General features: G+C 46.4%; 1 protein-coding gene across 1 annotated transcript in view; it reads left to right on the top strand.

The window, feature by feature from the left end:
• Nucleotides 1–16471, top strand: part of LOC137538234 (pancreatic secretory granule membrane major glycoprotein GP2-like) — a 70992-nt gene extending 54521 nt beyond the window's left edge. The window contains exons 4-6 of the mRNA XM_068260283.1: nucleotides 2332–2389; nucleotides 13914–13949; nucleotides 15600–16471. Coding sequence (XP_068116384.1) covers nucleotides 2332–2389; nucleotides 13914–13949; nucleotides 15600–15661 — 156 coding nt within the window. The 3' untranslated portion in view covers nucleotides 15662–16471. The remainder of the gene's footprint in view (nucleotides 1–2331; nucleotides 2390–13913; nucleotides 13950–15599) is intronic.
• The last annotated feature ends 6674 nt before the right edge of the window (nucleotides 16472–23145 follow it).

The following is a 23145-nucleotide window of genomic DNA, read 5'->3' as shown; positions in this document are numbered from 1 at the left end:
AAAAGTTTGCGCGTGTGTGCTGATCATCGGCCAATTGAACATATAAAAGAAGGTGCCGCCTTCTTTTATACGTTCGATTGGCTGCTGATCAGCACACACGCACAAACTTTTATCATGGTTTCCATGGTCTGGGTCCCGTATGTAAGTTTTATTCCTTCCTGCCCTGGGTTCCTCCAGCCTCCTATAAGCTCTGGGCTCCCTGGGTGTCCTCTGATGCCGCTCCATTCCTTTGCTATCCAATCCGGTAAAGCCCCCAACTGCTCCAGTTGTGCTCCACTGCCAGTGGCGTATCTAGGCAAGACAGCGCCCATGGCAAATACTAAAATTGCGCCCCCCAGGCCCCCCCCCCCCCCCACACACACACACACACACACACACACCTACAATCAACAGCATCCTGTCTAACCTTTTTGGACAGGGTAACCCCATCATGAAATAAATGAGGCTATCCTTCTGATCCACTGCCTCTAATACTTTAAGGCAGGGAACATACTTGACTGTTTTCATACGCGTTTTCTGCACAGAAAAACTGAAAATTCATGTTAATCAAGGGGCTAGTTCACACTTAATGTGTTTTTCTTGCACAGAAAAAAACTGACATTCTGCATGATAATTCTGCACATTTTGTCAGTTTTCTGTATCAATTACATTAGCGGTTGTGAAAAAAAGCACAAGTTTTTCTGCATAGAAACACACTTGGTGTGCAGAAAATGAGTTGAAAACTGAAAAACAAGTGTGATCCCTGCCATAGACCCTAGTATGCAGATCAAATGTCTATGACACATCTGAAAAGATTAGCTGCATGCATGTTTCAGGTGTGTGATTTAGACCCTAGTGACCAGAAGGATCAGCAGGATTTCCATGCAACTGGTATTGTTTAAAAGGAAATACATTTGGCAGCCACCACTCTCATATGAATGAAAGCAATGGAACATTTGCAGTGACAATTATAACATAATAAAAGTCTGACAACCTATTAAATATCAGTAGATAGGTACTGAGCTAGAAATATAATGCATTCTAACAACTGAGGTACACTGTACAAGAGAGAGGGTGTTAAATCTGGCCACAGTGATTGCCAGCAGCGTAATGATTAAAGTGCAGAGCGTGTCATAAATAAAAGTAAAAAGAGCTGAATGGATGTGAGATCTTGTAACCTCCAGACCAGAAGCTTCTGCTGCTATCTCCGGGGACTGAGACATGATCTCTTATTAGGGAGTGAGGGAAAACTTTGGTGTTTACCTCTCAATAGCTTGTAGTGTAGATATATGACAAAGGCTGAGAAGGGCAGGCTGCTGGATGATTGTTATTCCCTTAGACTCAGGAATGCTGTCAGCAGCTCTGCGCCCCCCCTGATGATTGAAGAGGGAGGTCGCCTGGGGCACGTGTCATATCTGCATCCCTCCAGATACGCGTCTGTCCACTGCACATCCACAGCCCTGTCCGTGCTCCATTTTGGTCCCTAGCTGCGCAGGCACAACTCTCACGACTATGAAAGCGTGACCAAGGACAGGTGCTGCCAGACCCACTCTTACACAATGATCCTGACTACTGGGGCAGACGGCGGAGGTACAGAGCGGCCCAGGAGGACAGCAAGGGAACACTCGGCCTTCGGGGGGCTGGAGGAAGCCAGGGCAGATGGGGGGGAATGGAGCAGCCCAGGAGGACCTCAAGGGAGCCCATAGCTTACAGGGGGCTGTAGGAAGCCCAGGTACATATAAATACCTATGCCTATTTCCTCTCAGATTTTCTTTAACATCAGCAGATATGAGGAAATATCAGTTTCTGTAGTTTTACTTAAAGGGAACCTAAAATGAGAAGGATGTGGATTTTCCTATTAAAATAATACCAGTTGCCTGACTCTCCTGCTGATCCTGTGTCTCTAATACTTTCAGCCAAAGTCCCTGAACAAGCATGCAGATCAGGTGCTCTGACTGATGTCAGACTGGATTAGCTGCATGCTTGTTTCAGGTGTGTGATTCACCCACTACTGCAACCACAGAGATCAGCAGGGCTGCCAGGCAACTGGTATTGTTTAAAAAGAAACATACATTTCCCTCTCAGTTTAGGTTCCCTTTAACAATCAGCTCCTGCTTTCTGTATTGAAAGTCCTGTCCCTTCCTCCCACTCAGCTTCCATTGGATGCTCAGGTCAGCATGTCAGAAGTTTGTCAGAGGTAGTGCAGTCAGCACTTCTTACTCTCAGCAGAGTGGTGCTATAGGGAACTGTCACCCACACAGAAGGATTGTGAGGAGGGGATTATTAGTAGTAAGAATTATGATGATTATACATATAAATGCTTCATAAAGCTGTTTATTTTCTCACCCTCAGGCTAGGGCAGCATCTACTGATGGGGGAGCAACACTGTCTATACCAGTCCAACTCAATAGTGAGTATAATTCACATGATGAAAATATGGTTTCAAGTCATCTACTCATGTTTATTCTTCCTGTTTCTATATAATTCTCACAGGTTGATTATTATCAGTGAAAGCTTCATGTAAAATGATCAGTGTGTTTATTCAAAAATGGCGCCGTCAAATTTGGGCGCCGGGTGAGGTCGTAAGATGGCTCAACCTGCTCTATCCAAACTCCTGCCCGCGCTAAGTATTAATCCCTCACTGCATTGTAGCAACTCTGGATTGGGGGTGGACATGTAGTTCGAGCTCTGGCTGTTGCCGGCGGCCAAATTACCTCGTCTTTTCACTAATTTGAGCGCCAGCTATTTATTCCCGCAATCATAGGGCTAGCCCCGCCCCTTCCACCTCCCAAGCCTTGCTATTGGACAAAAAAGAACCCCAGAAACTGCACAGAACTTCTATTCAGCTGATTTTTCACAGCTTTTATGTTTGGGACAATGAATAGAAGTAAGCACTTCACAGGTTTCAAACTTGCTGAGTGTGTCGTGATTGCTCAATAAAAGAAAGGGAAGTTTGAAGCTGGTGGCGGTGGGGTGCCTTCTTCTATGTGCTATTGTAAAATACGTCATTGTTTGAACCCCAGACAAGGCACTATCTGCATGGAGTTTGTCTGTTTTGTCTGTTCTCCCCGTGTCTGCGTGGCTTTCCTCCGGGCACTCGGTTTCCTTTCATATCGCTAAAAACACAGATAGGTTAAATGGATTACCCTTAAAATTGATCTTTGACTACGATGGACACCAGACCATGGTAGGGATTAGATTGTGAGCTCCTCTGAGGACAATCAAAGACATGACTGATTTTTATCTTACATGCTTGTCCCAATGCGGCAGTTATATGCTTTTTTGCTTACAATGGCCTCAATTCACTAAGCACTTTAGACTAGTCTACAGATTAATTTTAGTCTACTGATGGTTTGGCGTAATGTTTTAGACCTGTTTTTAGACCTGGTCTAACATTCAGTAATTACACAGTTCACAAAGGCAAACAAGGAGTAACCACGCCCACTTTTTCTGACAGAGATTAAATAAAGCTGATTTCTTGTTGGTAAAGTAATTCTGTGAGGTATTTTAGGTGCGAGGATGGAACCTTTTGAATTAATTATGCAGGAGTTTAAATGTCTGCAGAGGAGAGCTCATCAGAGGAGAAGGATGTCAGTCATATATTCTTGTTTGTGAATTGCATCTTTTGATCATTTACCCTGCTTTACCCACCTAATTACCAAATGGTTTAGACCAGGTCTAAAAACAGGTCTAAAGCATTTGGTAATAGTGAATTTCCCTTTGATGCAACTGACCAAACCATCAGTAGACTAAAAACCATCAGTAGACTAAAAACCATCAGTAGACTAGTCTAAACTGCTCACAGAATTTAAGCCAATGTAAACCACTTTCTTGTCAAATAAAACCTTTTGATACTAAAGATAAAAAAAAAAAAACAACAACCGAGAAATCACATGTACATAAGTATCCACAGCTTTTGCTCAATACTTTGCCCATGCACCTTTGGCAACAATTACAGCTGCAGAGATGGTTGTCCTTCTGAAAAGTTCTCCTCTCTCCAAGGAGGACTTCTGGAACTCCATTTTGGGTTCTTGGTCACCTCCCAAAGACTCTACTCCCCGATTGCTCAGTTTAGACGTCTGGCCAGCTCTGTGAAGAATCCTGATGGCTTCATACTTCTTCCACTTACGAATGATGGAGGCCACTGTGCTCATTAGGACCTTTAAAGCAGCAGACATTTTTCAGTAAACTTCAGATTTGTGACTGTCTTGGAGGTCTATAGACAATTTATTTATGCTTAGTTTGTGCTCTGACATGAACTGTCAACTGTGGGACCTTATGTAGACAGGTGTGTGCCTTTCTAAATCATGCCCAATCAACTGAATTTACCAAAGGTGGACTCTAATTAAGCTGCATAAACATCAAGGATGATCAGGGGAAACAGAATGCACCTGAGCTCAATTTTGAGCTTCATGGCAAAGGCTGTAAATACTTATGTACTTGTGCTTTCTGATCGTATTTTTATTTTTTACTTTTAACACATTTGTTTAAACCTCAAGTAAACTTGTTTCCATGTCATTATGGGTTGTTGTGTTCAGAATTCTGAGGAAAAAAAATGAAGTTAATCCAATTTGGAATAAGGCTGTAACATAAAAAAAATGTGCACGTAGTGATGCGCTGTGAATACTTTCCAGATGCATTTTATGTTCTCTGTAAGATGCTGCAGAAATGATCAGTGCTATACAAATTCAAAGGGCTTGATTCACTAAGCTGCGCTGCCTCACAAGTGACTGACAGCCTATTGGGCCAATCAAAGTGCGGGGATCGCATCCTAAACAGCTACAGGACGAGACAGGGCTCAGGGTGGGAGTACAGGAGCGGCCACTACATACAAGGGAGCATGCGTCAGTTAGCTGTAGCATGCGCTGCGGATTTTAACTTGCGCTGCTCAAACTAAGCTGCTCTGCTTTAGCAGCACAGCTTAGTGAATTAAGCCCATAGTATCAATTTGGTAGGACATTAGACTATGACTATGGCAGGATTAGATTGTGAGCTCCTCTAAGGAAGGTCAGTGACATGACTATGTACTCTGTAAAGTGCTGCAGAAAATGCCATTGCTATATAAATATATAATAATATGGTAGGACATAAGACTATGACTATGGCAGGATTAGAGTGTGAGCTCCTCTGAGGAAGGTCAGTGACATGACTATGTACTCTGTAAAGTGCTGCAGAAAATGCCATTGCTATATAAATATATAATAATATGGTAGGACATAAGACTATGACTATGGTGGGATTAGAGTGTGAGCTCCTCTGAGGAAGGTCAGTGACATGACTATGTACTCTGTAATGTGCTGCATAAGATGTCAGTGTTACATAAATGCATAGCAATGATAATGATATAGTTGGACATTAGACTATGACTATGATAGGATCAGATTGTGAGCTCCTCTAAGGAAGGCCAGTGACATGACTATGTACTCTGTAAAGCGCTGTGGAAGATGCCAGTGCTGTATAAATACATAATAATAATATGGTAGGACATTAGACTATGACTTTGGTAGGAATTAGAGTGTGAGCTCCTCTGAGGAAAGTTAGAGATATAACTATGTACTCTATACAGCGCTGTGGAAGATGTCGGTGCTTTATATGCTTTATAAAAAATAATACTACGGGTAAGTATGTAATTATTATATTTATTTACATGAACATGTGCCGTGTAGTATTGGGGGACAGTGTGTCATTCAACACAGGTTTTGGGGCTTGAGACCAACACACGCAATTTCTGCTGACAATTGGGATCGGATGAATCTTAATAAACTGAACCAGGTTTGGATCTCTGAGGATTTTGTACTTCCCCTCTGGAACCTGAGAAATATTTACACACATTATTCCCGAGCCTCGTACCTCCCCTCTGGAACCTGAGAATTATTTATACACATTATTCCCGAGCCTCGTACCTCCCCTCTGTGACCCGCTTAATATTTATACACATTATTGCCGAGCCTCGTACCTACCCTCTGTGACCTGAGAAATATTTATACACATTATTCCCGAGCCTCGTACCTCCCCTCTGTGTCCTGCTAAATATTTATACACAATATTCCCGAGCCTCGTACCTCCCCTCTGTGACCCGCTGAATATTTATACACATTATTCCCGAGCCTCGTACCTCCTCTCTGTGACCTGCCGAATATTTATACACATTATTCCCGAGCCTTGTACCTCCCCTCTGTGACCCGCTGAATATTTATACACATTATTCCCGAGCCTCGTACCTCCACTCTGTGACCTGCTGAATATTTATACACATTATTCCCGAGCCTCGTACCTCCACTCTGTGACCTGCTGAATATTTATACACATTATTCCCGAGCCTCGTACCTCCCCTCTGTGTCCTGCTGAATATTTATACACATTATTCCCGAGCCTCGCACCTCCCCTCTGTGTCCTGCTGAATATTTATACACAATATTCCCGAGCCTCGTACCTCCACTCTGTGACCTGCTGAATATTTATACACATTATTCCCGAGCCTCGTACCTCCCCTCTGTGTCCTGCTGAATATTTATACACATTATTCCCGAGCCTCGCACCTCCCCTCTATGTCCTGCTGAATATTTATACACATTATTCCCGAGCCTCGTACCTCCCCTCTGTGTCCTGCTGAATATTTATGCACATTATTCCCGAGCCTCGCACCTCCCCTCTGTGTCCTGCTGAATATTTATACACATTATTCCCGAGCCTCGCACCTCCCCTCTGTGACCTGCTGAATATTTATACACATTATTCCCGAGCCTCGCACCTCCCCTCTGTGACCTGCAGAATATTTATACACATTATTCCCGAGCCTCGCACCTCCCCTCTGTGACCTGCAGAATATTTATACACATTATTCCCGAGCCTCGCACCTCCCCTCTGGAACCTGAGAAATATTTATACACATTATTCCCGAGCCTCGTACCTCCCCTCTGTGTCCTGCTGAATATTTATACACAATATTCCCGATCCTCGTACCTCCCCTCTGTGACCCGCTGAATATTTATACACATTATTCCTGATCCTCGTACCTCCTCTCTGTGACCTGCCGAATATTTATACACATTATTCCTGAGCCTTGTACCTCCCCTCTGTGACCTGCTGAATATTTATACACATTATTCCTGAGCCTCGTACCTCCTCTCTGTAACCTGCTGAATATTTATACACATTATTTCCGAGCCTCGTACCTCCTCTCTGTAACCTGCTGAATATTTATACACATTATTCCTGAGCCTCGTACCTCCCCTCTGTGACCTGCTGAATATTTATACACATTATTCCCGAGCCTCGCACCTCCCCTCTGTGACCTGCTGAATATTTATACACATTATTCCCGAGCCTCGCACCTCCCCTCTGTGACCTGCTGAATATTTATACACATTATTCCCGAGCCTCGCACCTCCCCTCTATGTCCTGCTAAATATTTATACACATTATTCCTGAGCCTCGTACCTCCCCTCTGTGACCTGCTGAATATTTATACACATTATTCCCGAGCCTCGCACCTCCCCTCTATGTCCTGCTAAATATTTATACACATTATTCCTGAGCCTCGTACCTCCCCTCTGTGACCTGCTGAATATTTATACACATTATTCCCGAGCCTCGCATCTCCCCTCTATGTCTGTTAGATCTTCAGACACCGTTGACCCTTCCACCGAAGGAAGAGATGTTGCCCAGCAGTGGAGTCTAAGCGCCCACGGGTCTTCACTAACACCCCCCGAAGGGAATGCTAGACTGCGCTGCTTAGTGTTCACCAGGTCACTGCTGGGATAATCTCAGCTGGTGGTTGAGAGAACGGTGACACCTCACTGTGGAGTTGTTAGAAGACAGAATCCGGAACTACCCGAGTCAGGGCAGGTGGCAGGCAATAGCAGGGTCCAGTGTACAATCCGAGTCAGGGCAGGCGGCAGGCAATAGCAGAGTCCAGTGTACAATCCGAGTCAGGGCAGGCGGCAGGCAATAGCAGAGTCCAGTGTACAATCCTAGTCAGGGCAGGCGGCAGGCAATAGCAGAGTCCAGTGTACAATCCGAGTCAGGGCAGGCGGCAGGCAATAGCAGAGTCCAGTGTACAATCCGAGTCAGGGCAGGCGGCAGGCAAAAGCAGAGTCCATTGTACAATCCGAGTCAGGGAAGGCGGCAGGCAAAAGCAGAGTCCAGTATCAGGCAAGAGGTAAGTATCAAGGGGAGCAGAACAGGAGTAGTCAGGCAGGCCGGGTCGAGATCAGGAGTATCGGAAATAGAGGCAGAGCTGGTCAGCAGGCCGAGCGTCACCAGGAACCACACTAGCTGTCAGAACGAACAGCACCTGTTACAGGGGAAGGCTGGCCTTTTATACTGTGGCCACAGCAGATTGGCGCCAACGTACGCACGCCACGCGTGCGCAGACGCGAACACAAGGCTCCGCGCATGCGTACGTAAAGCCGCGTTCGGTCACGCGCACGCGTACGCACGCCCCCAGCCACAGTATTCAAACTGAAACAGGAAGGACGCCGCTGCCGGGAGCTACGAGCGTGAGTATGACATTGCCCCCCCCTTAAGGGCAGACTCAGGATGCCTATTGGCTTGGGCTTTTCAGGGAAATTTTTATGAAAATTTTTTACCAGTCTAGGTGCATGAACATTCCTAGCGGGCTCCCAGGAATTCTCCTCTGGACCGAACCCAAGCCACTTAACCAAATACTGTACCGTTCTGCCCCGCCTCCTGCTATCCAGAATCCTTTCCACCTCAAACTCCTCCTTACCATCTACCAACACTGGCTGAGGGACTTCCACTATTCGTTCTTGAAAGGTATCAGGAACATATGGTTTTAAGCAAGAGACATGAAATACTGGGTGAATACGAAGGGAATCAGGTAATACAAGCTTGAATGCCACGTCATTAATTCTCTTCTGTACTGAAAAAGGACCAATAAATTTAGGTCCTAATTTTTTAGACGGACACTTGAGTTTTAGGTTCACTGTAGATAGCCAGACCTTGTCACCTGGACTGAAGATAGGACTCTCTCTCCTCTTCTTATCCGCCTGAGATTTTGCCCTTGCCTGAGCTTGCCGAAGATTTTCCTGGAGCTGAGAAAAGTTATTGCTAAGATAGGTAAGTCTATCCTGCACTGCAGGAAGAGAACTTTCTGGGATAATATCAGGAAACACTGTTGGATTAAAGCCAAAATTAGCAAAAAATGGAGACTGACCACTGGAACAGTGTACAGCATTATTATATGCAAACTCCGCAAAAGGTAACAGTGAAGACCAATCATCTTGAGATGCTGATGTAAAGCACCTGAGGTACTGCTCTAATGTCTGGTTCGTCCTCTCTGTCTGTCCATTGGACTGTGGGTGGTATCCTGAAGAAAGAGAGGAAGATATATTCCACTTTTTACAAAGCTCCTGCCAGAATCTAGAGGTGAATTGACTGCCTCGATCAGATATAATGTCAGAAGGTAATCCATGTAATCTCACGATTTCCTTAATGAAGACCTCAGCTGTAGTAACTGCAGACGGCAGACCTCGCATGGGCACAAAGTGAGCCATTTTAGTGAAGCGATCCACGACCACGAAAATAGTTGTAAACCCCGATGAAACCGGTAACTCAACCACAAAGTCCATCGCAATCATGTCCCAGGGGCGGGAGGGAATGGGAGTAGGGGACAGTAGACCCCAAGGTTTCAACCTGGAACTCTTCATCCGAGCACAGACCGGACAAGCATTCACATAGGCAGTGCAGTCCTTCTTGACTTCAGGCCAGAAAAAATGTCTCTGCACCAGTTCTAGAGTCTTAACCACTCCCCCATGGCCCGCCGTTTTATGATCATGACAGGACTGAAACACTCTTGTCCGGACCTCCTGAGGAACAAAAATCCTGCCCTCACAGCCGTAGCAGATGCATCAACTTCCAGAATAAAGGGTTGTGCAGGGTTAGCATGATGCAGGATAGGGGCTGATGTAAAGGACCGTTTAAGAGAATCGAAGGCCGCCTGTGCCTGACTAGTCCATTGGAATGGTTGATGAGCTTTTGTCAATTGAGTTATGGGAGCCACCACAGCGGAGAATCCCTTGATAAATTTGCGGTAATAATTGGCGAAACCAATAAATCGCTGAACACCTTTTTTATCCATTGGTGCTGGCCAATCCAGAATGGCTGACACTTTTTGAGGATCCATGGAGACCCCTTCTGGAGAGATGCGAAGACCAAGGAATTGAATCTGTGTCCTCTCAAATTCACATTTTTCTGGTTTAGCAAAGAGGCCATGAACCCTTAATCTACCCAAGACTTTTTGTACATGTACTCTATGTTCCTCCAAGGTTTCAGAGTAAATCAAAATATCATCTAAATAGACAATTAGAAAGGAGTCCATGAAATCTCTGAAAATATCATTCACCAGGTGCTGGAAAGTAGCAGGTGCATTACAGAGGCCAAAGGGCATCACTAGATATTCGAAATGGCCGAACCGAGACCTGAATGCTGTCTTCCATTCGTCCCCCTTCCTTATGCGAACCAGGTTATAGGCTCCTCGAAGATCCAATTTAGTAAAGATCTTGGCCGATCTGAATTTTTGGAACAGGTCAGGAATCAATGGTAAGGGATATCGATTCTTGATAGTGATCTTATTCAAAGCCCTATAATCTACACATGGACGAAGTGAGCCATCTTTCTTTTCTACGAAAAATATGCCTGCACCTGCTGGTGAAGTAGAAGGCTTGATGAACCCCTTACGAAGATTTTCATCTATGTATTCCTTTAAAGCTTGCGTTTCGGGTTCAGACAAAGGGAAAGTCCGTCCGAAAGGAATCTCTGCTCCCGGAAGTAATTCAATTGGGCAGTCATATATTCGATGAGGAGGCAAAGTGTCAGCAGCCCTTTCATCAAAGATATCCAGGAAATCATGATATTGAGGAGGTACAAACTGTTTGGATGATGTACTAAGGCACAAGATCCTGCCAATTTCAGGAAGACAGAAGCGAGAGCAATATTTTGAAGAGAAGGATACTTTGCCAGCTGCCCAATCTATCTGTGGATTATGTGCCTGTAGCCATGGGATACCAAGGATCACGGGGAACAAAGGAGAAGGGAGAAGATCCAAACTTAAGTATTCCTGATGGCCTGATGATGTAGTTACCAATAAAGGGTATGTTTCTTGAGTAATTGGGCCTGAGCTGATATTAGATCCATCCGCTAGTTGGATAGGGAGTACTCGGGACTTGTTGCGGATGGGTAACCCAAGCTGCTGAGCCAGATGACAGTCAATAAAACACGAGCAAGCCCCGGAATCAATAATGGCCTTAACTTCGGTCACTCCTCCTGGACCCTGTAAGGAAAGAAACAGAGGAATATGAGCTGAAGAGCCAGATGCAACACTAGTTAGATGATCACAAGTTTCTGAATCCTTACTTGTAGGTCTTACTGGACAGGATTGTCTGAAGTGTCCGGAGGCCCCGCAGTAAAGGCAGAGATTTGCTGATATGCGACGTTGACGTTCCTCAGAAGAAAGAGAAGATCTGGCTAATCCAATTTGCATGGGTTCTGACGTGTCCTCAGTAGGGGTACCAGGATTACTGGGAGCTGGTATAGAGGCCTGAGGAGGTGGACTCCAATACGACCGTGGGCCCCCAGCTCGTTCTCTACGCCTTTCCCTAAGACGTCGGTCAATGGAAATAGCGGTGCTAATTAAGTCCTTGAGAGTTCCAGGAACCCCAACACGAGCCAACTCATCTTTGAGTTGTTCACTCAAGCCAAGCCTAAATTGGTATTTCAGGGCCGCTTCATTCCACTGAGTATCATTGCACCACCTTCGGAATTCGGATATATAATCTTCCACAGGACGCTTCCCTTGCTGCAGAGAACAAAGTGCCGCTTCCGCTGAAGCAATGCGGCCTGGATCATCGTAGACCTCCGCCAAGGCCTGAAAAAAAGTCTCCACTGACAATAAGGCTGCATCATTTTGTTCCCTCAACTGTAAGGCCCAGGCCAAAGGATCCCCCTGGAGAAGAGAAATGACCGTACCCACTTTAATGGCCTCTGAAGTGTAGGTACGTGGCTGTAATGAAAAATAGAGTTCACAAGCTCCTTTGAAGACCCTAAACTGACCACGATCACCCGAGAAACGGTTAGGAAGTGGAATCTTCGGTTGAGGAGCTGCACTTTCAGGAAGAGCAGGAGCAGGAGTTACAGGAGCATTAGCCACCGTCTGGATCTGACCATGTAACTGGTGATAGCCTTGTTGCACTTCCCTCACTGAAATTCGTAGTTCAGCAATTTGCTGACAAAGCTGTTCAATAGGAGATGGTTCAGGTAGCGAAGCGGTAACTCCGGAGGTATCCATACTTTTGGGCTGTTCGTATCTGTTAGATCTTCAGACACCGTTGACCCTTCCACCGAAGGAAGAGATGTTGCCCAGCAGTGGAGTCTAAGCGCCCACGGGTCTTCACTAACACCCCCCGAAGGGAATGCTAGACTGCGCTGCTTAGTGTTCACCAGGTCACTGCTGGGATAATCTCAGCTGGTGGTTGAGAGAACGGTGACACCTCACTGTGGAGTTGTTAGAAGACAGAATCCGAACTACCCGAGTCAGGGCAGGTGGCAGGCAATAGCAGGGTCCAGTGTACAATCCGAGTCAGGGCAGGCGGCAGGCACAAGCAGAGTCCAGTGTACAATCCGAGTCAGGGCAGGCGGCAGGCAATAGCAGAGTCCAGTGTACAATCCTAGTCAGGGCAGGCGGCAGGCAATAGCAGAGTCCAGTGTACAGTCCGAGTCAGGGCAGGCGGCAGGCAATAGCAGAGTCCAGTGTACAATCCGAGTCAGGGCAGGCGGCAGGCAAAAGCAGAGTCCAGTGTACAATCCGAGTCAGGGCAGGCGGCAGGCAAAAGCAGAGTCCAGTATCAGGCAAGAGGTAAGTATCAAGGGGAGCAGAACAGGAGTAGTCAGGCAGGCCGGGTCGAGATCAGGAGTATCGGAAATAGAGGCAGAGCTGGTCAGCAGGCCGAGCGTCACCAGGAACCACACTAGCTGTCAGAACGAACAGCACCTGTTACAGGGGAAGGCTGGCCTTTTATACTGTGGCCACAGCAGATTGGCGCCAACGTACGCACGCCACGCGTGCGCAGACGCGAACACAAGGCTCCGCGCATGCGTACGTAAAGCCGCGTTCGGTCACGCGCACGCGTACGCACGCCCCCAGCCACAGTATTCAAACTGCAGTCAGAGACGCGCGCGCGCGCGAAACAGGAAGGACGCCGCTGCCGGGAGCTACGAGCGTGAGTATGACAATGTCCTGCTAAATATTTATACACATTATTCCTGAGCCTCGTACCTCCCCTCTGTGACCTGCTGAATATTTATACAAATTATTCCCGAGCCTCGTACCTCCCCTCTGTGACCTGCTGAATATTTATACACATTATTCCCGAGCCTCGTACCTCCCCCCTGTAACCGGCTGAATATTTATACACCTTGTTCCCTAGCCTCGTACCTCCCCTCTGTGACCTGCTGAATATTTATATAAATTATTCCAGAGCATTATACCTCTCTTCTGGGACCTGCCGAATATTTATATAAATGATACCAAAGCCTTCTACCTGAGACAATAAAAACATTATTGTAATTCAGCCCCCCTACAGACACATCTTGACCTTGTGATGAGATTCCTGTACTCAGCTGTGTGCTCCTCGGTCATGCAGGAGATTTATGACCTCAGATTAGTTATCAGTAAGATCAATGCTGCATTCCCCCTCCCCAGTGGAACTGTGATGTATAGCACTGGTTTATTAATGCTTACAATGAGAGCAAATGAAGGCAGACTAGTTCTATTTAGGATTGGGACTGTACATGCACGCTTATCTCATCGGGTCACTTCAGGTACTATTACCCAATGTCTCGCCTGCATCCGGGTAATGCTTGTAATATAAAATTTGTAATGAGAATTTCAGTAATATTTTGCTTTTCTCTTTCAGACATCATTGATATCAGCAGCGCCGGACATCACACAGGTAAGAAATAATCCGATAGAACCAGTCTGATCAATACAATTTTATCTCATGCAAACCCTGCATGCAGACATTAGATTATTATCACCCAATGTGATTGTCTCTGATGTCTCTCTAACCATCTCCATAGAAACATACTGCTCTGCCTAGAAGCTTCTCATCATTAAAGGACATTTGAAGTGAGAGGGATATGGAAGCTGCCATATTTATCTCCATTTAGCAATGCAGATTGCATGGCAGTCCTGCTTATCTCTCTGGCATCAGAAGTGTCTGAGCAGTGAATCCAGCCACACTTCAGTCAGAAACATCTGATCAGCATGCTTGTTTTCAATGTCTAGGACTAAATATATTAGAGGCAAACGATCAGCAGGACAGCCAGGCAATTTGCATTGTTTAAAAGGAAATAAATATGGCAGCCTCCGTATCCCTCTCACGTCAGGTCCTTTAACACTAGACAAGGGTGATAGCAGTAGAGAATACTCCCACTCTGTATAAGAGTAGCCTCCAATGTCAAAAACTATATGAGTTTGTATGGTACAGGGGGCTGGACCCCATAGTCCCCGTTTCCTATGCCCGGATTTACCTCACAGGAGCCTATAGGGACAGATGTTCTGGCAACTTAGACTTCACCCTCCATAAACCTACAAACCACCGCAAGTGTGCTGGCTGACGCAGCTGTCTCTTCTCCCTTTTTTTCCTTGCCCGTCATAGGTAGCTACAGGTGTCCCTTAGTATTAGGAAGCCAGAAGTACCCTCAATATTAATTAGCTAGAGGTGCCCTTGACTGTAGGGAGATCTCGTCAGTGGCACGCCGAGAGCTGGGTGAGTAACCTCTCATTTACACTCGGGAGTGATCTGCCTTTCCTTCATCAGGCGCCCATAGGCATGTGCCTACACTGCCTTATGGTAAATCCGGCCCCATAGCAGCATTTTTGTGGTGCCATCATATCTAGGCACTCTTGAGCAATACTACCTGTCCCTACCCTATGGATATGTGTTGATTGGTCAATTTACATACTACTGTGTGTAGTCCATGAGCCCTGAGACACAGTCAGAGGTTCGAGCAACAAAGCAAAATGAACAGTAAACACATCAAGTACCATCAGGGCCCCCTAGCAGTTGCTATGGTTGCTATGGCTATTGCTACGTCCCTCGCTCTAATCCAGTTCTGAAACATGCCTGAAGAAGAAACGTATGTGAAAAGCTTGCAAGGAAATCTTGTACAGTTACTAATTAAAGGTTTCACCCAGTGGTATAGCAGTGGGGGGTGCAGAGGTTGCAACACCAGACCAACCACTAATAACATTTTACAGATAAACATTCCTGTGTTTGTTTTGCTTTGCCTGCTGGTGTGACTGGGAAATTTTGTGCACAGATATCACCTTGAGTCACTGTTGCAGAAATTAAGTATTCACAGGGAAACAGTCTCCTGTGCAGATCACTGATGATAGAAATGTTGCAGTCAGGGAAGCCTGCTTACCTTTTCTGCACAGCTGTAGAACAAGTCCTGTATGGGCCTTACAAAGTTTACCAGTCTGACCAGCAGGTGGCACCCTAATCAAACACTTGCTTTTTATTTGGGATAGTCTGCCCTCTCCTATTCATTTCACAGGTTATAAAACTCATTTTCACTTTGTGTTTTACTCTTTGCAGCTGCTGGTTGGATTGTTCTGGCTGGTTCGCTATTGGCTTACCTCTCTGCCAAAGTCTTGTAAGGAGAGCTCTGCATACCGACCTGCCGATGTGAAGGATTCTGGGATGGATAAGGATTTCTCTTTTTTTCTGACATTATTTTAAAGGACTCTGATACATGTATTTTTTTTCCCAAGAACTCAGTGAGTGGCAACCAATGAGGAAGTGCCTGAGAGACACTGGATGATACATCCGCATCAACACCGCCGACGTCCAGGCTCTCATCACATTATTATGTGATTACTGTACCTATTGTTGCATTTATTACCTGCAAATAGTTGTATTTCACATCTCCAATGTGTCTGTCATCTTTCCACTGTCTCTCTCTACCATTGTCTCCCTCCACTGCCTCTCTCTCCCACCCATATTCTCTCTCCACTGCCTCTCTCTACTAGTATCTCTCGCCACTGCTTCTCTCTACCATTGTCTCTCTCCACCGCCTCTCTCTACTATTATCTCTCTCCACTGCTTCTCTCTATCATTGTCTCTTTCCACTGCCTCTCTCCCCATCATCTCTCCTCCATTCTCTCTCTCTCTCTCTCTCTCTCTCTCTCTCTCTCTCTCTCTCTCGTTCCTCTCTCTACCACTGTCTCTCTCTTCACTTCCTCTCTCCCCATTGTCTCTCTCCACTACCTCTTTTCCCTGTTCTCTCTCCTCTGCTTCTCTCTCCATTATCTCTCTCTGCTGCCTTTCTCTACTGTTGCCTTTCTCCACCACCTCTGTCCCCATTGTCTCTCTCCACTGCTTCACTCTACCATTATCTCTCTCTCTCCACTGCCTCTCTCTCTCCCTCTCTCTTTCTCTCTCTCACACACACACACACACACACACACACACACACACACACACACACACACACACACACACACACACACACACACACACACACACAATCTCTCTCTCTCTCTCTCTCTCTCTCTCTCTCTCTCTCTCTCTCTCTCTCTCTCTCTCACTCACTGTCTCTTTTTCTGTCTGTGCAGCATCTTTCACTTATCATGCTGGTCTCTCTCCTGTACCATATCATTATTTTTCCAGCATTGTTTCTATTTCTGTCTGTGTTGCATCTCTCACATAACATGCTTGTCTCTCTCTTCCACCACCTCATTATTTCTCCCACATTGTCTCTGTCTCTGTCTCTGTCTGGGCTGCATCTCTCATATATCATGCTTGTCTTTCTCCTCCGCCACCTCATAATGTTTGTCCTGCATTGTCCATATCGCTATCTGGGCTGCATATCTCACATACAATGCATGTCTCTCTCCTCCACCACCTCATTATTCCTCCTGCATTATCTCTGCCTCTGCTGCATCTCTCATAAACCATGCATGTCTCTCTCCTCCACCACCTCATTATTCCTCCCACATTGTCTCTATCTCTGCTGCATCTCTCATACACCATGCATGTCTCTCTCCTCTGCCACCTCATTATTCCTCCTGCATTATCTCTGCCTCTGCTGCATCTCTCATAAACCATGCATGTCTCTCTCCTCCACCACCTCATTATTTCTCCCACATTGTCTCTATCTCTGCTGCATCTCTCATACACCATGTATGTCTCTCTACTCTGCAACCTCATTATTTCTCCCACATTGTCTCTATTTCTGTCTATGTTGCATCTCTTACATACCTTGGATGTCTCTCTCCTCCACCACCTAATTATTTATCCTGCATTGTCTCTATTTCTGTCTCTGGTGCATCTCTTACATATCATGCATGTCTCTCTACTCTACCAACTCATTCTCGTTTTCTCTCTCCACCACCACATGCTCTCTATCACTTATTTTTCCTTCACCACCCCATTCTCTATTTTCCATTGTCTGTCTCTGTCTATGCTGCATCTGTCGCATATCAGGCTTCTATCTCTCTAGCACGTCATTCTCTCTCTCCCATTGGCTTTTTCTGTTTATGCTGCATCTCTCACATATCATGCATATTTCTCTCCTCCACCACCTCATTCTTTCTCTGCCATTCTCTCTCTCTCTCTCTCTCTCTCTCTCTCTCTCTCTCTCTTTCTCTTATCTTTTCTGTCTATGCAGCATTAGTCACATATCATGTTTCTCTTCTCCTCCACCTCATTCTCTCCATCTCCATCTACACCATGTCAGTCACATATGCATCTGTCTCTTTCCACCACCTCATTTTCTTTTTTCCTGTCTCGCTCTTTCTCCATGCAACTTTATTCCAATATCATAATTTGTTAAAAATAGGGAAATGGGAAAAAACTACAATGTCATTGTTTCAGTTTTCTGTCGCTGTTTTTTGCCTCAATAAACTATTTTATGCATCGCAGACACATGCTGCACTCATTTGTTTCACTTTTTGTAAACAATATCGCATTTTCTCTGCCTCTACCATTTCATTTTCTCTCTACCGATGCCAAATCATGTAAGACTTCTCTCTTTCCATGGCTTGAGTCTATGTCTGCAGATACTGCCCACACCAAATATGGTGTCTCTCTCTCCGTGGCTTTATTCTATGTCTACCAGGGGAGCCTCTAGCATAGGTAGTACAGGCCATTGCCTGGAGTGCCATTGGTCCTGGGGGAGCCATGTTGCTGGAATAAGCCATGCCCCCTGACAGAAGGTACGCCCCTGACTAAGCCCCGCCCCATGGGTGTTCTGCTTAGCGTAAGTTGCAGGCAGCTGCCACTGTGTCCTTCTGTGCCGTGTACACCCCCCCCCCTCCCTTTTGTGTCTCCTTCTGTCTCCTTGTGCCTACTTCAGTCCCTTGTGCCATGTCTGACCTCCTGTTTGTCCTTCTGTCTCCCTTTATGCCTTTTGTCTCCCTTTGTGCCTCCTTCTGTCTTCATGTGCCTCCTTCAGTCCCCCCCTGTGCCACCTCTGCCTCTTTCTGTCCCCCTGTGCCTCCTTATGTCCCCGTGTACCTTTCTTTATCCCCCTGTGCTACCTCTGCCCCCCTGTTCCTCCTTCAGTCCTACTCTGCTTCCTTCTGTCCTCATTTGCCTCCTGCTGTCTCCCTTTGTCCCTTTGTGCCTCATTCTGTCTCCATGTGCCTCTTTAGTCCCCATGTGCTACCTCTGCCTCCTGCACCTTCCTCTGTTCACTTGTGCCTCCTTCTGTGCCCATTTGTGCCTTCTTCTGTCTCCCTGTGGCTTTGTCTGTCCCCCTTTTCCCTTCTTCTGCCTCCCTGTGCCCCCATACATCCCCCTCTGCCTTTTCCTGTCACCCTTTTGTGCCTCTTTCTGTCCCCCTTTGCGCATCCTTCTGTTCCCCTTTGTGCCTCCTACTGTCTCCCTGTGCCTCCCTTTGTGTTTTTTTTCTGTCCCCTATCGTGCCTCCTTCTGACACTTTTTTGTGCCTCCTTATTTCCTCCTGTGTCTCCACATTGTGCCTCAATCTGTCCCCCATTGTGCCTCTATCTGTCCCCCTTTGTGCCGCCTTCACTACCACTGTGCCTCCTTCTGTCCTTTTTTTGTGCCTCCTTCTGGCCCTCATGCCTTCTTCTGTCCCACTGTACCACCCGCTGCCCCTCTATGTACCTCCTTCTGTCCTCCTGTGCCTCCTTCTGTCCTTCTTTGTGTCTCATTTTGTCCCCCATTGTGCCTCCTTTTGTTGCCCATGTGCCTCCTTGTGTCCCCGTGTGCCTCCTTATGTCCTCCTTTGTTACTTCTTCTGACCCCCACGCCTCTATCTGTCCCCCTGTGCCTCCCTATGTCACCCTATGTGCCATATTCAGTCCCCCTGTGCCTCCTTCAGTCCCCCTTTGTGCCTCATGAAAGTGGAGCCCTGTCTATGTGTATTTTCTGGTGAAACACTGCCGCATTACGATTATTTTCGGGTGAACCGCTGCTGCAATACGATTATTTTTGGGTGAAACACTGCTGCAATACGATTATTTTTTTAGTGAAATGCTGCCGCATTACGATTTTTTTTTTGTGGAGGGTGCCACAGGTTTTCTCATCTGGAGTGACAAAATGGCTAGAGGCACCCCTGTCGCACAGGCGTCTCAACCACCAGGCAGGTAAAAATTCTTGCCTAGAGCGGCAAGAGGAGGCAGGAGTAGTGAGAGAGGAAATGCTTCTCAGCTCACTCAGGTATCAGTTTACAGCAGCAGCAGCAGCTAACAGCAGCACCTGACTACTGACTAGACTCATAACTGATTCACTGACTGATTCATTCAGTTCCTTCAGCTCAATGATTCAAAGAACCACAGTAATGAGTCAGTGAGAGAAGGCTCCGAGTACAGCATTAGTTCCTGAGTCCTGACTCTTCACTCTTAACTGATTCACTGATTCATTCAGTTCCTCTCTCTCTGCTACTGGTAACTGCGTGGCTGTAGAGGTTGAAGAAAATCTGTCTGGTCTCTGCCCATTGTTAAATTGACTGCATGTGTAGATAAGGTGTTAAACAGGTTGAAAAGTTTTGACAGTCCCTAGACTCCAGGAGGGCTGCTTTCTGACTTGTGTGAGAGACTGGCAGGGACAGCAGTCCTATTACCAGCAACTAGCCTCTGTGTAATGTGGGACTGACAGATACAGATCAGCTCTCTGCTCCATCTCCGGCTATTCTCAGTCTCACTCCACTCCTCCTCTCTCTGGGCTAGTGCACAACAAAATCACAATAGCAATCGCTAGCAATTTGCGAATGCAACTTTGTGAAGCGATTTTTGAAAGAATCACTCCAATAAATGCTACCTGCAGCATGTTTGCAATTTTAAAAAATCACAAAGCTGCTGTGGGAACACCCTCATAGGGTAACATTAGCCCAGCGCTTTTCAAATCGCTGTAAATTTGAAAAGCGCTCTAAGGTACTTAGAAGCAGTGAGGTGGGTTCACTCAACACAACAGGTAGTAGGATGCAGTAAGCTGGGCTCACTGAACAGTAAAGGTACTTAGTTGCAGTGAGGTGGGTTCACTCAACACAACAGGTAGTAGGATGCAGTGAGCTGGGTTCACTGAACAGTAAAGGTACTTGGATGCAGTGAGGTGGGTTCACTCAACACAACAGGTAGTAGGATGCAGTGAGCTGGGCTCACTGAACAGTAAAGGTACTTAGTTGCAGTGAGGTGGGTTCTCACTCAACACAACAGGTAGTAGGATGCAGTGAGCTGGGCTCACTGAACAGTAAAGGTACTTAGATGCAGTGAGGTGGGTTCACTCAACACAACAGGTAGTAGGATGCAGTGAGCTGGACTCACTGAACAGTAAAGGTACTTAGATGCAGTGAGGTGAGTTCACTCAACACGACAGGTAGTAGGTTGCAGTGAACTGGGCTCACTGAACAGTAAAGGTACTTAGATGCAGTGAGGTGAGTTCATTCAACACCAAGCTAGGTATATGCAGTGATGAGGTGGGTTAAGTAAACACAACAGGTACTGCAGTATATGCAGTACTGGGTAGTACAATGTGCAGCTCCCTGTCACACACACAGGTAGTCACTGAATGTGCTGGGCTGCTGGCAGTGGCACACACTATCAATTAGCAAGGCTGTGCATGCAACAAAAGTGTCAGTTTGACACATAGAAAAAAAAAAAGTACAGGATGAGCTCTGAAAAGAGCTATTGAGGGGTGCTATAAAAGCAATAACAATCAGCCAGGAGCAAGATAAGCAGCCAAGAGCCTAACTAATCTGTCCCTAGAAGAACAAGTCTGCAGCAGCTGTCCCTACTCTGTCTCTAGCAGGCACACGAGTGAGGCTAATGGTCGCCGGAGCCTGCCTTTATAAGGGGGGTGGGGCTCCAGGGCTTAGTGTAGCCTGAATAGCTACAATGTGCCTGCTGACTGTGATGCAGAGGGTCAAAGTTGACCTTCATAGTTCATTATGGGGCGAATCGAACTTCAGCAAAAGTTCGGCGAACGCGAACCCCCAAAGTTCGCCTGGAACCGTTCGCCGGCGAACCGTTCGCTACATCTCTACTGAGGAGAGTAATGATTTTCCACCCTGTACTCTGGATGAGTCAATATTGCCTTGTATAAAATCTCCTGCAGTGAACCTAGAGGCTCGTCTAGGTATTGCTACTATTCTCACCTGTTTCTCTGCTATTTTAGAATTGCAGTCTAGTTAGACTGCTATGGAGGATTCTGCCTGCAGTGAAACGAAACTCAGAGAGTCAGAGTTAGTTTCACTAGATATTCCTGTGTATCCTTGTCTTGATGATGAAATTCAGTCTCTGCATATGGTAGAACCATTCCTGGGACATCTGCCCTGTCCGCAGAAGGTATTTGATGTTCGGCCCTGTAACATGGATAGTTCAGAATCCTTCTCAGAAAACTTGGAAAATGACACTTCTGAGGTCTTGTTTGATGTTTTGGAGGTTTCCAAGTCCCTTCTAAAGGGTGCAGAACTTCTAGGAGATGCCTTCTGCCCCCCAGATCTGTCTGAGGTTTTGCCCACTTCAGTGGGCATTGCTCTTGTGCTGACTACCTTTGCAGCTCTTGTGGAGCTCCACTCATGTGTAGTTAATTGATGAGTTTTGGTTAGATGATATTACAGTCACAGAAACTTCTGAGTCTGAGTCCGAGTCTTCTTTTGAAAGACCAGTACCTGTGACCTCTACTCGTGATGATTTTCTGCCCGGTCCTGGTTTTGGTCTTGTCATGTCTGATTCTGAGGTTGGCAGTTCCCCGACATGTCCTGAGGTTTCTCCTGTGCTGGTGTACCCCGATGTGCTCTGTGACCCAGAAAGCCCAAGTGTGCCTCGGTTACCAGCATGCTCAGATGCTTCCTCAGTGGAGACATGTTCTGATATTGCCTGCCTGCTTGCATGCCCAGAAGTGGTCCCTGAAAGTCCTGATCTTAATGTGTGTCCTGGTAATTCTGAATCCAGAATAATCATAGGTTCCATAGGGGTTCTTGGTAGTTCTCCATGTGAGCCTGGTGAGCGTTCTGGCCTCTTGGGATCTCTGCGGAGCTTCAAAGGGTTCTGGGAGATTCTGGGAGAAATTTTGCTTGGTACCCTGGATAGGATCAACTGTGGCTTTTGTGTTGAAAGGAACACTTCGAACAGGTATTGTGGCAGGTTTGGTATTTTTGGACGCTCCCTGGAAGGTGGTGGGTATTGCCTGGATGGTGTCAATGGCTTCTTCTCTGGCATTCACAGTCCTGATGGGTGTTACGCTGAGACTTGTAGTACTGATGGGCATGTTTCGGTGGCTTCTGCTTCCGATGAGGTCGGTTTCGGGTGGACTGACTCTGGAATTGGGCCTTGTCGGGCTGTCCTGACCTTCATGAGTCTTCAGTTAGAGTTTTTTGGAAACGCCAGTTTTGAGAGACGTCTGGAATCCGTCCCTAGAGGGGGGGGGGGGGGGTACTGTAATGACCCGCTCAGCTGTCTGCACAGACAGACAGCTGTTTGATCATTCCTTAAGTCTGAGGGCTGCAGGTCTCTGGAAAAGAGACCTGTCTTTGCTTTGCAGGTTTCAGACCTGTTCTGCTGCTGAGGAATTTGCATACATTCGTTATGCAAATCGCCTACCTGCCTCCTTTGAAGGCTGACAGTATAAATACCATGTTCTCCCAGAATCCTTTGCTGGTCATGATGGTTTGTTA

Source organism: Hyperolius riggenbachi, chromosome 11, assembly GCF_040937935.1.
Source record: "Hyperolius riggenbachi isolate aHypRig1 chromosome 11, aHypRig1.pri, whole genome shotgun sequence".
NCBI lineage: Eukaryota > Metazoa > Chordata > Amphibia > Anura > Hyperoliidae > Hyperolius > Hyperolius riggenbachi.
This window is presented reverse-complemented; position numbering and strand designations above follow the sequence as displayed.